This window comes from Mercenaria mercenaria, chromosome 17, assembly GCF_021730395.1.
Source record: "Mercenaria mercenaria strain notata chromosome 17, MADL_Memer_1, whole genome shotgun sequence".
NCBI lineage: Eukaryota > Metazoa > Mollusca > Bivalvia > Venerida > Veneridae > Mercenaria > Mercenaria mercenaria.
In genome coordinates, this window is record NC_069377.1 from 11,039,290 (window position 1) to 11,054,378 (window position 15,089).

Genomic DNA, 15,089 nt, shown 5'->3' on the forward strand with positions numbered 1-15,089 from the left:
GTCAGCAGGTCAAGGTCTAACAGGGTGTTAGCAGGGATAATTTGAACAATCTTGGTAGAGGACCACTAGATGATGCTACATACCAAATATCAAAGCCCTAGGCCTTGTGGTTTTGTACAAGAACATTTTTAAAGTTTTCCCTATATAAGTCTATACAAACCATGCGCCCCCAGTGGCAGGGCCATATTTGACCCTAGGGGGATAATTTAAACAATCTTGGTAGAGGACCACTAGATGATGCTACATACCAAATATCAAAGCCCTAGGCCGTGTGGTTTTGTACAAGAAGATTTTCAAAGTTTTCCCTATATAAGTCTATATAAACCATGCGCCCCCAGAGGCAGGGCCATATTTGACCCTAGGGGGATAATTTAAACAATCTTGGTAGAGGACCACTAGATGATGCTACATACCAGATATCAAAGACCCAGACCCTGTGATTTTGGATAAGAAGATTTTGAAAGTTTTTCCTTTTGTTTGCCATGGCAACCAGAGTTCTGCATGGAATTCAATTCTTTGAGCAATTTTGAAAGGGGGCCATCCAAGGATCATTCCCGTGAAGTTTGGTGTTATTCGGGCCAGTGGTTTTTCAGAAGATTTTTTTAAGAAAATGTTGACGGACACACGACACACGACGGACATTGAGCGGTCACAAAAGCTCACCATGAGCCTAATTAGAGAGCTAAAAAGCCTATAAAACAACACAATAAGTGCTACTGATAATCTGTTATATACTGTATACAGCCAAACCTGTCTGTTAAAATCACCTTTGGGAAATGAAAAAGTGGCCTTTGTTGACAGGTAGTCCCTCAACAAAGGTTAACGATCAAATGGGAGAAAAGTGGCCTTTATAACTAGGTTAAATAGTACATGTAGTAGTATTTATTTGGAAATACATGTAGTCTTTCTAAAGCAAAAGTTTGGCTGTATTTGCTGAAATTCTGTACATACAATTATGTTGCAATGTATATAAGATACAAAATATGTTCATTTACTTTATATGGTGCCAAAGTATATCAAATCAATATTCTATTCAAAATGAATAAGAGTTAAAAAAAGGAAAAACTGATAAACACATATCATTGGTGTGTAGAATAATTAGAGCAGTAAATGTTTACAAATTTAATGAAACACAAGAGGAATATAATGGCCCTATATTGCTCACCAGAGCTTCACAGCTCAAACTGGTATAACAAGAAACATTTCTGCCAAAATACTTTGAAATCTGGCCTGCAGATTATGAGAAGAAAATTTCTTGTTTTTAATACAGCCTCATAGGGAAAACAAGATGCTACCCCACCATGGCAGCCATGTTTGTTTTTAGAAATCAAGATGGCTTTTAACAATTTTTGTAGAGGGTACCCCAAGAAACGATTCTGTGAAATTATTACAAAATCAGACCAATGGATTAATTGATACCAGTTGAAGATTTTTCTATTTTCAGCTCTGATGGCCAAACTTTTTGACAAAATCTGTTTATTTGACTGGGTTTAGAATCACAGTTACACAATTTAGTCTAAAGATAATTATTTTATAAAATGCTTTAAAGTAAAATGTAACAAACTACAGTGACAGTTTAATGCCGAATAATAAAATACCAGTATCAATTATGTCTCTTTGAAACGAACAACGTCAAAATTATGACGCTTTATATTGACGCTGAATCATTACTATAGTAAAGTCATACACTAATGAGCAGATCATTCCGAAAGTAGTTAGTACTTTTTGTAAATAAACCCTGATTGAGAGGCATGTGAAGTTGTTCTTTTTATTTATGGACTTCATTGTTTGAGAATGGGACAAGCAGTTAAGAGGTTGATAACCTTTAAATAAAAACTCTGAGTGACACAGAAAGAGAACCACTCAAGGAACATTAATGCCAAGTTTCACCAACTTCCAATAATAGGTTTCAGAGACATTGTTTAAAGAAATTTTTGACTCCGATGGACGGACAACAGTGAGTGTTCACAATAGCTCACACTGAGTACGTTGTGCTAAGGTGTTCTAAAACTGCACACCCTTGGAAAAACTACCAACTGAAAGAGCATTCAACTGAAATTACTGCAACACTGAGTAAAACAGGAAAACCCAAATGCAGAACAATATAAACAACAAGAGATCACAGAGTGATCTTGGCGCCCACCAATGTGCCATTTTTGAGTGTTCCAAATTTCAAGACTTATTGACTAGCTCAAGGTCAAATTTCATTTCCGTACACAACACAAATCTATGCATGTGGTCCAAATTTGAATCCTGTACCTTCAAAAATGTGAAAGTAGGTCACTAGGTCAATGTCAAGGTCAAAGTTTGTTTCCGTACACAAAACTATGCATGTGGTCCTAAATTTGAAGCCTGTAGCTACAGAAATGTGAAAGTAGGTCACTAGGTCAATCTTAAGGTCAAAGTTCATTTCAGTACACAAAACTATGCAAGTGGTCCAAATTTGAAGGCTGTAGCTTGAGAAATGTAAAAGTAGGTCACTAGGGCAAAATCAAGGTCAAATTTTATTTCCGAATACAAAACTATGCATGTGGTCCAAATTTGAAGCCTGTACCTTAGAAATGTGAAAGTAGGTCACTAGGTCAATGTAAAGGTCAAAGGTCATTTCAGTACACAAAACTATGCAAGTGGTCCAAATTTGAAGGCTGTAGCTTGAGAAATGTAAAAGTAGGTCACTAGGTCAAAATCAAGGTCAAATTTTATTTCAGAATACAAAACTATGCATGTGGTCAAAATTTGAAGCCTGTACCTTCAAAAATGTGAAAGTAGGTCACTAGGTCAATGTCAAGGTCAAAGTTTTTTTCGGTACACAAAACTATGCATGTAGTCCAAATTTGAAGGCTGTAGCTTGAGAGATGTTAAAGTAGGTCACTAGGTCAAAATCAATGTCAAATTTCATTTTGAAACACGAAACTATGCATATGGTCCAAATTCGATGCCTGTACCTTCAAAAATGTGAAAGTAGGTCACGAGGTCAAAATAAAGGTCAAAGTTTTTTCCAGTGCACAAAATTATGCATGTGGTCCAAATTTGAAGGCTGTAGCTACAGAAATGTGAAAGTAGGTCACTAGGTCAAAATCAAGGTCAACTTAAGTCAAGGTTCATCTTGCTACTCAAAAATATACATGTGGTCCAAGTTTGAATGTTGTAGTTACTGACAAGAACATTTTATAAGCTTTTCCCTATATAAGTCTTTATGAACCATGTGACCCCCGGGGCGGGGCCATATTTAACCCTAGGAGATTAATTTGGACATACTTGGTAGAGAACCACTAGGTGATGCTTCATTACAAGTATCAAAGCCCTAGGCTTTGTGGTTTGGACAAGAAGATTTTCAAAGTTTTTCCCTATATAAGTCTATGTAAACCATATGACCCCCAGGGCGGGGCCATATTTGACCCTAAGGCTATAATTTGAACAATCTTAGTTGAAGACCACTAGATGATATCACATACAAAATATCAAAGCCCTAGGCCCTGTGGTTTTGGACAAGAGGTTATTCAAAGTTTTTCCCTATATAAGTCTATATAAACCATGTGACCCCCAGGGCGGGGCCATATTTGACCCCAGAGAAATAATTTGAATCATCTTGGTAGAGGACCACTAGATGATGCTTCATACCAAATATCAAAGCCCTAGGCTCTGTGGTTTTGGACAAGAAGGTTTTCAAAGTTTTTCCCTATATAAATCTATATAAATTATAGAAATAAACAAAGGGCCATAACTCACTCATAAATTGTTGAACCAGTCTGATTTTCAGGGGGACACAACTAGGGTATCAATACATCATTCCGACAAAGTTTGGTCAAAATCCCCCCAGTAGTTTCTGAGGAGATGCGATAACGAGAAATTGTTAACGGACGGACGGACGGACGGAATGACGGACGGACCGACCACGGACGCAGAGTGATTTTAATAGCCCACCATCTGATGATGGTGGGCTAAAAATAAAAACTACGAAACCAAGTAAAGTCCAGGCAAGGTGCTAATACAGCCTACCTACCATCACTGCTTCAATCATCTATGTTTGGTTGCTTGGATGACTAAATAATACTTTAGTCACATGACATTCTTAATTCAAGCAGTTCAAACTCAAGTCATCTAACATAATATGATTGTTTGTTGCTTACAGTTATGTTTACTTTTTTCTGTACAGTATAGTGATACCAGTACCTTTTGACTTGTACAATACTTCAGATAAGACAGTTGCTCAACTATTTCGAGGTTTGAAAGTGAAATTGGTCATATCTAAGGAAACTGGAGCTATCACAATTGTGATTAATACCCCCTGATGTGGATGATGATGTAAGAGTCAAACCCATGAAGTGATAACAAAGATAGTGTGGAAGTACACAAAATATCTAATTCACAGTAAAAAGGGGCATAATTCATGAACTATCTGAGTTGGAGTTATGGACCTTGTGTCATGTGATGTGGGTGATGATGTAAAACAACTACTTTAAGTTTGAATCAAATCCATTTAGTAATATGTAATACCAGAGATAGAATGAAAGTGCATGAAAACTTTAAATTGAAATTCCATGTAAAAAAGTGGGAATAATTCATGAAATATTGATGAAGAGTTATGGACTGCATGTCATACTATGTGGATGATGATGTGGTCAACTAAAGTCTGAATCAAAACCATTCTGTAAAAACAAAGACTCAGTGAAAGTGCATCAAAACTTGAACCTGAAAATTTCAGTAAAAAGGGGGCATTATTCATGACATGTTAATGCAAGAGTTATGGCCCTTAGGTCATATGATGTGGGCGTTGATAAAGAACAGCTACGTTAAGTGTGAAGCAAATCCATCAAGTAATATCAGAGATACAGTGAAAGTGAAACAAAACTTTAATCATGGCGTGGATGTGGATACTTGGGCAAGTAGGGCAGCTCTCTGTCTTCTTTGTGTAGTCGAGTGTTATAATGCTCCTAGCAACACTTATGCTACCTGTGTAATAGCTATCAGGCATTATTGTAGGTTTTCAACAGAAGTTATGTTATGCCGTCACTTAAGACATACAGAACTAGCTTAATATAACAACAAAAGAAGTTAACATCTTATATTTTCTCAGAGTTGCTTACATTACAATACCTAATCAGATTGAAAGCTTTAGTTTATTGATTCACTGTGAAAGATGTTTTGCACCACATGAACGCTAATTAAAATTCAAGAAGACAGCTTGCACTTTATTTTATGAATACTGTTTAATTGTTATCATTTTTGTAATTTTTGTTCCTTTTACATTTCAAATAAATCTCATGAAAAAGTTCCCCCATCCCTAATTTCCTATGAAACACCTACTTGGTAGAGCAGTGGTGGTAGGAGCAGGTGTTGTGGAAGTTGTTGTTGACGTTGTTGCGGCAACAGTGGTACTGTTGTCGGTTGTATTACTTGCTGGTGTTGTTGGTGGATTGGTGCCCGGAGTCGTTGTGGGTGGAGGCTGGGTTGTTGTGGATATACCAATAAATGTTCCATTCACAACATAACCAAACAGACCAGAGGTCTAAAAGTAAATACAACACAGATAGCAAGTTAAACTTTAAGCAACTTAAATATTTTATTTTGTTTGTGGCTGAAATATTAATCAATAAATATGTAAAGAAATGCATAAATTCCCTTAAAAATAATTTTATATTTCATATTTGAAATATGCCAATTTATATGGCTACAAAATAGGTGCTTGGCAAAAACTATAACAATCTATGAAACAAAACAACAGTGTATCAATTTTTTTAACGTATACAAATTTTCAAGAGTCAAGCTCGAAACAATTCTAACAATTTTATTATTGGCGACTTTGTTTTTCAAGATGCTGATCTGAATTTTTGTGAGTATTCATAACAAGCACACTTTGAGGTAACTAATCTTCTGCACAACAGTTGTTTTTTAATGAGAAAATCACTTCCGCACTCCTCATTAAACGTAGTACTGACAATTTAACAGTATTTAGTGTTTACGTTACCTTTACAACTCTGAAGTTCTGGTAGTAAGAGCTGGCAGATAGTGCTGCTGTGGTTGTACAAGTATTACTATCTAAGGTGGTTAAAGTTCTTGTGCACTCGGTGTTTATTTCATTCAGATATCCTAATAAAGAAAAGGAAGAGCAATTAATTTTTGTACATCAATGCTAATATTTTCTAATTTAATCTTTAGCTTGCTGACAGCAAGTGATTTTACCTTTGCGACCAGTACAGACAAAGATCAACCTGCATATCTGTGCAGGCTGTTCATGGTCTGCAATGTTTGCTATTCAGTCAGTAAATTTTCAGTGAATACCCTTTTGAAACAAGTGGTACTTCCTAAATTGAAAGATGGACCAGCCCATTATAGAAACATAGCAGGGTAAAGTTTAAATAAGATTTATCTCAAATGCTCTGTTTATGGAAACCCTAGCAAACGGTCTATCTCTCGAATGAGAGATCTATTCCTTGATGACAATATAAAATCTGTCAATGATTGCTGTTGACAGAATATTTTCATTTTTTTCATCAAGATATCTAAGTTTACAGATTTTACAGAAAAAAAAAAACAACAAAAAAAAACTACATTAAACACCATGTGTATAATAGTTTGATTAAGATCAAATTAATTTCAATTTCTTTTAATTTTGACTAAATCAAGGGGCATAATTCTCATGATATTGGTCCAATCTAGTCATAGACATTACAGTGATGGGTTAAATTTTTGAACTCTGGCACTTTAGTTTAATACAACATACAAAAATATGAGTCAGAAGACTTATAATATATGAGCCATGCCATGGGAAAACCAACATAGTGGCTTTGCATCCAGCATGGATCCAGACCAGCCTGCACATACGCGCAGTCTGGTCAGGATCCATGCTGTTTGCTTTCAAAGTCCATTGGAATTAGAGAAACCGACAGCAAACAGCATGGATGCACAGGTTGGTCTGGATCCATGCTGGTCGCAAACGCACTATGTTGGTTTTCCCATGGCACAGCTCAATTATCTACTTTCATATTGAGGCTTTGTGTTGCACTTTGAGGATTGCATGGAAATACTGCCATAAATAAAGGAGAAGCTGTGACTGTTTTTCGTCTGGCCCTCCAAATTTAAGTATTGAATAACAATGAGAAATAACCTCAAAGTAACTCACCGATAGTGTTCTGATCGTTGCACTGATTTGATACAGATGGTGCCGGCAGAACAAATGTCCCTCGTGCTTCATTTGGGTACACAATATATACTGTATCCCCTTTTCTGTAGAAACTGTTGAGATCGAAGACTGGTTCATCAAATCTGACTGGTGCTTGCAGACCTGGGTTGGCGTATGTGTTCACATAATTATTGAATGATGGAATGTCTAGGATGAAGTCAGGATCCAAGTAGTAGTTTCTCTCTTTGTCTGTAAGATTATTTTGAAATAAAATAATTCAATTTTACCAATAATCATGCAAAACACATATAATTCAATATAAGCAATAATACTGTGCTATTCTGAAAAACTTCACATGCATGTTTTATAACTAAACTAAACTAATACACAATGCTATAACCAGTTTTAAATTGGTGTAAAGAATAATCATATAAATTCAAAATGTTAAAATGGCATTGTTAAAACAAATTATATAGATTTACTACTGTAGAGTGTACAACATGTACATATCAGCCTCTTATCCACGAAGATCTTTATTCAGAAAGACACTGACCTAATTATAGCTGAGAGAAAAACAAGAAAAATGCTTAGTTGGATAGATTTGCTTTGTTTTTGTTGGGTAAAACGCCACACTGACTCAATTAGAGATCATTTTTTGGCAACTCTCCAGCTTTTAACAGTGGTGGAAGATGGATAGAGGAAGTGAAGTTTACAGCATTAGAACTGCGGCCCAAAATTACACTTCCTCCCTTTTGGTTTTTTAAACTGAACACTTCATAGCATCTCTTCTATACCTAATATCAGGAGAATAATATGAAATAACGCACTGCCTCAATCGGGAAACGTTACAGTCAATCAGCTTGCCCAGAAATATGCATTTGTATTAATTCAAAGATAGATTTTAGAACAAACAAGAGTGCCAGAATGTCACAATATACGCCCGTCACAGCAAATTTCTTTACTCTAGCACCTGTATTTGCAAATGGAATTTTAATTTTGTGGTTGTTTAGTAATCATTGTAAGTCTTTTGTTTTTCTAAGTCCACAAAAAAACTCCTTACCAGGTAGAGATACCTTAAAATACACCTAAAATTTGAAAGTAACATCTATGTTGTACCACAGAAAAGTGGTCTTGTTTTTTCCCTACGGTCAATTATAAAAAAGTTACAATATAAGTTATTTATAGTAACAACTAAGGGAAGGTAATCTTAAAAAAAAAAAAAAAAATCCAAAAAAAATTTGTAAGTCCACACAAAAATCTTTACCAGGTAGAGATTGGTCAAAATACACCTCATAATTGGATGTAGCATGCATGTTGTACTACAGAAAAGTGGTCTCGATTTTTCCCTACGACTAGTAATGAAAAAGTTACAATGTAAGCTATTTATAGTAACAACAAAGGGAAGTAATTCTAAAAAGGGAACTGCGCATGACACTTCCTCTCATGATGGTGTATAATTGTGCCAAGTTACATCAAAATCCCTCTATGCATGAAGAAGAAATGCTTCGGACAAAGTCATTCTTGTATCTGACCTTTGGCCTCTAAGTGTGACCTTGACCTTAGACCTAGGGACCTGGTTCTTGCGCATGACACTCCACCTCGTTGTGGTGAACATTTGTGCCAAGTTATATCAAAATCCCTCTATGCATGAAGAAGATATGCTCCGGACAAAGTTTTCTTTCTTGTGTCCTTTGACCTCTAAGTGTGACCTTGACCTTAGACCTAGGGACCTGGTTCTTGCACATGACACTCCGTCTCATGATGATGAACAACTGTGCCAACTTTCATCAAAATCCCTCCATGCATGAAGAAGATATGCTCCGGACAAAGTCATTCTTGAATTTGACCTTTGACCTCTAAGTGTGACCTTGACCTTAGACCTAGGGACCTGGTTCTTGCGCATGACACTCCGTCTCATGATGGTGAACAACTGTGCCAAGTTTCATCAAAATCCCTCCATGCATGTAGAAGATATGCTCCGGACAAAGTCTGTGGACGCCGCCCGCCCGCCCGCCCGCCAGGGGCGTTCCCATAATACGTCCCGTTTTTCAAACGGGCGTATAAAAACCAATACCGCTCGCATTTGTACTAATGCGCAAGACCTTGTGGGTCGGTCAAGTTATGTGGACACTAAAAATTACGCACAAGGAAAAAGCGTACTCTTTCAAAAAATCCAAAGTCAGATGCTCTGTGCACATGCCAGAAGGACACATTTTTTTATTTGATAGTATATCTCATTCGGTATATATAGCATGTTACCGTAGAGGGATAAATCCTAATTTTTGTCACTTTGCGACGAAAATCGGTAGGATCAATTCCCTTTTAAGAATTTAAGTTTATATCTAAATATGTAATTTGTGATTTATAATCAATAGGTTCACTTGCTGTAATCACAGATTTACTATGTTAGTATGTTTCATAAACAATAGAAAAAATCAAGTCAACTGAAAATGCAACTGAAGGAACAAACATTAAACAATCAACAAACAGAAAGTAACAAAAGATTTAAACTGTCATACTGTACAATCTTTTATCCACATATGAATAGATATCTGTGAAAAGCAGAAGTACATAGTTTCTGAAGTAAGTTAACAAATATATAATATGCCTTCAAAAGATCTGTTTTAATACAACTTGATTTATAAATGTGTTTTGCTGAGTCAAACTAGAGCTATCACTAAAGGTGATGAATGTACCCCTCACATGCACTGACACAGTACATTGCAATTTGACGCACACAAGATTGCATAATTATGTGGACTGTATGTATATAGACTGTATGTATACAGTATAGTAACAAAAAACAAAGTCCCATAACTATGCAGAATATTTATCTAAAAGAATGTAACATGCACCATGCACAACTAGGGTTGGTACTGATCACTTGTGTGAAGTTTCATTAAATTGTGTGTAAGGGTTTGGTAGATTAGGCACGCACAAGATTGCATATGCAGACTGTATGTACATAGTATGTTAACAAGAAACCAAATCCCATAACTCTGCAATTTTTGTTGCTGAAAGAACCTGACATGCCCCATGCACAACTACTGTTGTTACTGATCACTTGTGTGAAGTTTCATTAAATTGTGTCAAGGGGATGAGGAGAGATGGTGCGCACAAGATTGTGTCTATGTATATAGTATAGTTACAAAAAAACAAAGTCCCATAACTCTTTTTTTTCTGAAAGAACCTTACATGCCCCATGCACAACTACTGTTGTTACTGATCACTTGGGTGAAGTTTCATTAAATTGTGTCAAGGGGATGAGGAGAGATGGTGCGCACAAGATTGTGTCTATGTATATAGTATAGTAACAAAAAAGCAAAGTCCCATAACTCTGCAAATTTTTTTTCTAAAAGAACCTAACATGCCCCATGCACAACTACTGTTGGTACTGATCACTTGTGTGAAGTTTCATTAAATTCTGTCAAGGGGATAAGGAGAGATGGTGCGCACAAGATTGCGTCTACGGACAGACGGGCAGACAGACAGACAACCTGAAACCAGTATACCCCCCCCCTACAACTTTGTTGTCGGGGGGTACAATTAACACAGTTTATGTAATATGGCAGCTTCCTTGCTTTTATGATGAAGGAAAACCAGAGCTGCTCACCTGCTTCAACCACTGAATTTGTAATTGTTTCTTACTAAAAGTATCCAGTGAAATTAAAAGAAGTATCATAGTATATCCATTGTGGCATGGTACTGTTTTACTGTGAGAAGAGTGGTGGTCTTATGGTAAAAGTGTGGACTACTCACACTGTGTTTGAAACCCACTAGGGTCACAAACCCACCTTCTCAATAAGTTTTCATAGGACACTAGAACTAAATTTTCCAGAAAATGGACTCAAGAATGATTCAGATAAGATTAACCCTTACCCTGCTAAACTTCTATACTGAACGTGTCCATCTTTCAATTACAGTACCATTAACTGTTTAAAGGGGTGCTTACCAAAAAGACACTGACTGAATTGCAAACAGTGTAGATCATGATCAGACTGCATGGATGTGCAGGCTGATCATGATCTACTATGGCCGCAAATGCAGAATCAATCATGTTCATTATGCTAAGGGTCAAATTTTTCATCACAATCAAACTAAAGTTTCAACTTTTCGTCTCAAAGCGCAATTTTGTTTTTCCTTTACTAGAGAATAATTTTCTTACAGTTAATGGCTAAAATGTACTGCTTCTAGCCTTTATCAAAAAGCAGGTCTTTTTAAGGTTATACTTTCAAAATAATAATTAAAAACAGAAAAGCATAACCAACTTACAGTTGTCATAGTAAATACAGAAGAGCCCTCCATCTGTTGTTGTTGTAGCAGGGGAGTTTGAAAACGGAAACACCGTGTCCTGGAAACATAACTTGTCATCAATGCTGAAAAATATGGGAAGAAAAATTTATAGTTCTAATAATTATGGTTGTAAAGATTTATGCTTGTTTTGTAGATTTTCATGATGAAAACGAGATAAAATCTAAACTCTATCTGTCCATGATTTTCATGGAAAAGTACCATGGTACTGGAACTTCATCTCTCAAAAGAAGCATTTCTCAGTACACCTTTCTGTTCGTATTCTTTTATACAGACTCAAATCAAAGAGCTTTGAATTGGTAACTTTAACTAACTTATAGAATAGACTTCACTGTTTATTAACAATTCTAACACGACCTGCAAATAACCTATATACACATCAATCAACGGTTATTTTGCGATAACCCATGCGCATGGCAAGTAGTGACGTCATCCTCTATGTGTAGAATGATCCAGTTGCGTAGCATGAAGCATAGTCCAAGTAAAAAGTAGTTACCATTTTTTCTAACACTGTTGATACAATGACACTATCTGCCTTGATGAATTTTTGATGTATAACTCAATGAACAGATCAAAGAAATCAGTAGAATTTATGGAATTTTTAAACCTAAAGAGTTAGACTAGAACAAACACAATAAAGTTTTAATTCTTTATTTGTTAGATTCAACCAAAGAACATAAACATGAACTTGGCACAGTTTCAAAACTATTCTATAAATAGTAACATGTGTTACATCATATGTTCCTAGGTTACAAATATTCCATGAGATTGTTTAATAAATCTGAGGGCTATTTCTATAAGACCAATTTTATGATTTATTTACAATATTACTGCAAATCAGACGGCTTCAAACAGCCATGTACACAATGTCATTTCTCAAGGCTGGCTTCATGACGATCGGTACTAATAATGTCAAAAGATTTTTTGTAAATTCATAAGTTGGAGTGCAGGTCCGCGGACCCATTATTTTGTATAGTTATTAGTTTTGCTTCGCGTTAACAATACACGCTGTCAGTTAGTGTGTTACCGTGGTGAGGTGACACGACGGGGTGTTATTGGGTCTACACACGTGTCCGTGATTGGATTATTACGCAGAACAATCAGCATGTTTTTTTTGGCATGTCTTTAGTCAATGGAAGTTTAAGCTATACCAGCCGCAAAGATCTAAGGTATTAACTTATAAAATATAGAAAATAATTATATGTTTTTATTAATGAAAGAGGTAAGTGTTAAGATTTATCACACCGCTAAGTGTAAGGAATTATTACATAATTGGTTTACTCAAAAATGATATTTCAAACAAATAAGAATGAATGTAAATGAATGATAATTGTTCAATACATTAATACAAAAAAAAAAAAATACATGCATTCTTTGTATTGCGTTATACATTATTAATTAAAAGAGTTTTTAAACTTTATTTTGCTTATAGTCATGTAAATAGTAAGAAAATACTGGAGACTTGAGATGCGATTCAGTACCTTAAATGCACCAGAACTGCCATTTATGATCCTGTTTTAAACAAATTTCAGGGGGATGTCCCCTACCCCCGTCGGGAGGGGGTGCCCACTCCCGTACCTACCCCACCCCCCCCCGCGGCCCAATTCAAACACTTCCGACGCCCTGCCATGTTACACATAATGTCATTTCTCATAGGCTGGTCTTTCATGACGTAATCGGTACTAATAAATGTCTAATTACCTAGGCTATTTAAAGGCAACTTTATACAAACTGCAACACAAACAAGAGCTGTCCGTAAGACAGCATGCTCGAGACAACTTTTCTCAGTGCTTGACTCTGAATTACAGGCTTGCCAGTAAAAACTTGATAAAACTTTAACCAAAAAATTCAAAGTAAAAACAGGGCATAACTCTGCCAAAATTCAAATCAGAGTTATCGGGATTCTTTCTCCTGGTGCAGACTTTGATAGTTTCAAGTCAAAAGCTTTGATAGTAACAGAGATATCTGACTTTATCAAAAACTTTAATCAACGGCAATGCTGACACCAGGTCGAATATGTCGCTTTATGTACCAGACACTTTATGTACCAGCACTTTATGTACCACTTTGGACACTTTATGTACCACATATATGATATATATTGGATGATCATTTTTGTTTTGATTTGATGAAAATGTTATATTTTATGTTACTTGAAATGTTTTTTTTACTAAATTTAAATGTTAATTGTCATGATTAAAAGGTAAAATTAAATGCACATAGAAATGTTAACAACATTTTATGGACTTAAGCTGATTAAATCAAAGTTGTTTTCACAGGTAATTATCACATATTGACAGTGCTACACAATGAGATACAATTACTACATAATATACAGGTGGTACACTAAGTGTCAAAGTGGTACATAAAGTGACTGGTACATAACTTCATAAGTCATAAGGTGTCGCACCCCACCGGGGCGAGTGCAATAGCTCTACTTTTTCTTTGAAAAGTCGAGCTAAAAATGAGTACATACGTAATAGATCTTCGGTCACATCGGAATGCAAATGTATCAGTATCTGTACAATCTTCATCACAGCAACAATTGACATCGCACTCATTTCCTGTCAGATCACAGAGACACTGACCAATATCTGAAAATATAATGTGCATTTTGCTATTATATAAAGTATAAGCTTGACTGTGAATCGGATGGCTTTGTACTGCCTATCAACTCCTGTACACATTCTATTCATTATCGGGAATATACCCTGGATTATGATTCATGATTTTAGCAACTGATATTTTGGGAAAACATTAATGTGTCTCAATTTCTACTTCGTTCTTTTAAACACCGATATCAAATAAATGCAACTGAAGCTTTTAAGCTGTCGGAAGCATTGTGTGAAGTATTTTCCATTCTTGACATTTTGAAACCAATCACTAAATTGTACCGGTATCGCCTATAACAGTTCTTGGTTCATCCGGAGCGATAGTTGTCGTTGGAGGCAGAGTTGTTGTAGTCGTTGGGTCAGGCGTTGTGGTTGGTGGGTCTGTAGTTGCATTAGTTACAAGTGTAGTCGGTGGTTGGGTTGCTGACTGAACGTAAGAAACATTAGTTAATGCGATCAAATACCAAAGAACCGAAAAAATCATTATGCGTTTGGACAAGCACCAACATAGTTTCATTTTCGCCGCCATGATGTACACAAATATGGAATTGTGGGAACTTGATAAAACCAGTGCCGATTCCGGTATCATACCGGATATCTTTCAGGCTAAACACCACTAAATCTGGCTGTTCTTCATTTCACATATCCAGCATATCAGCTTTTTAGAGACTTATGTTCCCATATATCGCTGCTTTATTTACAAGTATTTTTCATATAAGAAAACTACAGTTTCTTAAATACAACCCACTGAATTTAATTCTTTTCGAGACATTAAATGCTTATGCTAACATGCAAAAAGGAACATGCCGATTTCAATAGAATGCTAAATCATATATATACTAAAATGCGGTTGGGTAAAAGAAAACAGGATGCTATTGAGAAAGGGTACGAGGAAAGGGAGAAAGATGTGACTAGACATGCAGAGGCTTAGTGATCTGCCTTCAAGCCGATAGGAAATGCTTATAGCCTATTTGCCATTTTAACATTTGCTTATAAAACTGGATGAAAAAAAAATGTCGATCAGAGAGACCAATCACTCTTTA

General features: G+C 36.0%; 1 protein-coding gene across 3 annotated transcripts in view; it reads right to left on the reverse strand.

The window, feature by feature from the left end:
* LOC123536518 (tectonic-3-like) overlaps positions 1-14,592 on the reverse strand; it is a 28,211-nt gene extending 13,619 nt beyond the window's left edge. The window contains exons 1-7 of one of the 3 annotated variants that reach the window (XM_045319736.2): positions 14,329-14,592; positions 13,911-14,028; positions 11,396-11,499; positions 9,643-9,675; positions 7,124-7,372; positions 5,969-6,090; positions 5,398-5,509 (exon numbers count right to left, since the gene is read on the reverse strand). In XM_045319736.2, coding sequence (XP_045175671.2) covers positions 5,398-5,509; positions 5,969-6,090; positions 7,124-7,372; positions 9,643-9,675; positions 11,396-11,499; positions 13,911-14,028; positions 14,329-14,575 — 985 coding nt within the window. In that variant the 5' untranslated portion in view covers positions 14,576-14,592. Of the gene's footprint in view, positions 1-5,307; positions 5,510-5,968; positions 6,091-7,123; positions 7,373-9,642; positions 9,676-11,395; positions 11,500-13,910; positions 14,029-14,328 lie in introns of all 3 variants that reach the window. The other 2 variants (XM_045319734.2, XM_045319735.2) reach the window with 2 other exon arrangements.
* Between the last annotated feature and the right edge of the window lie 497 nt (positions 14,593-15,089).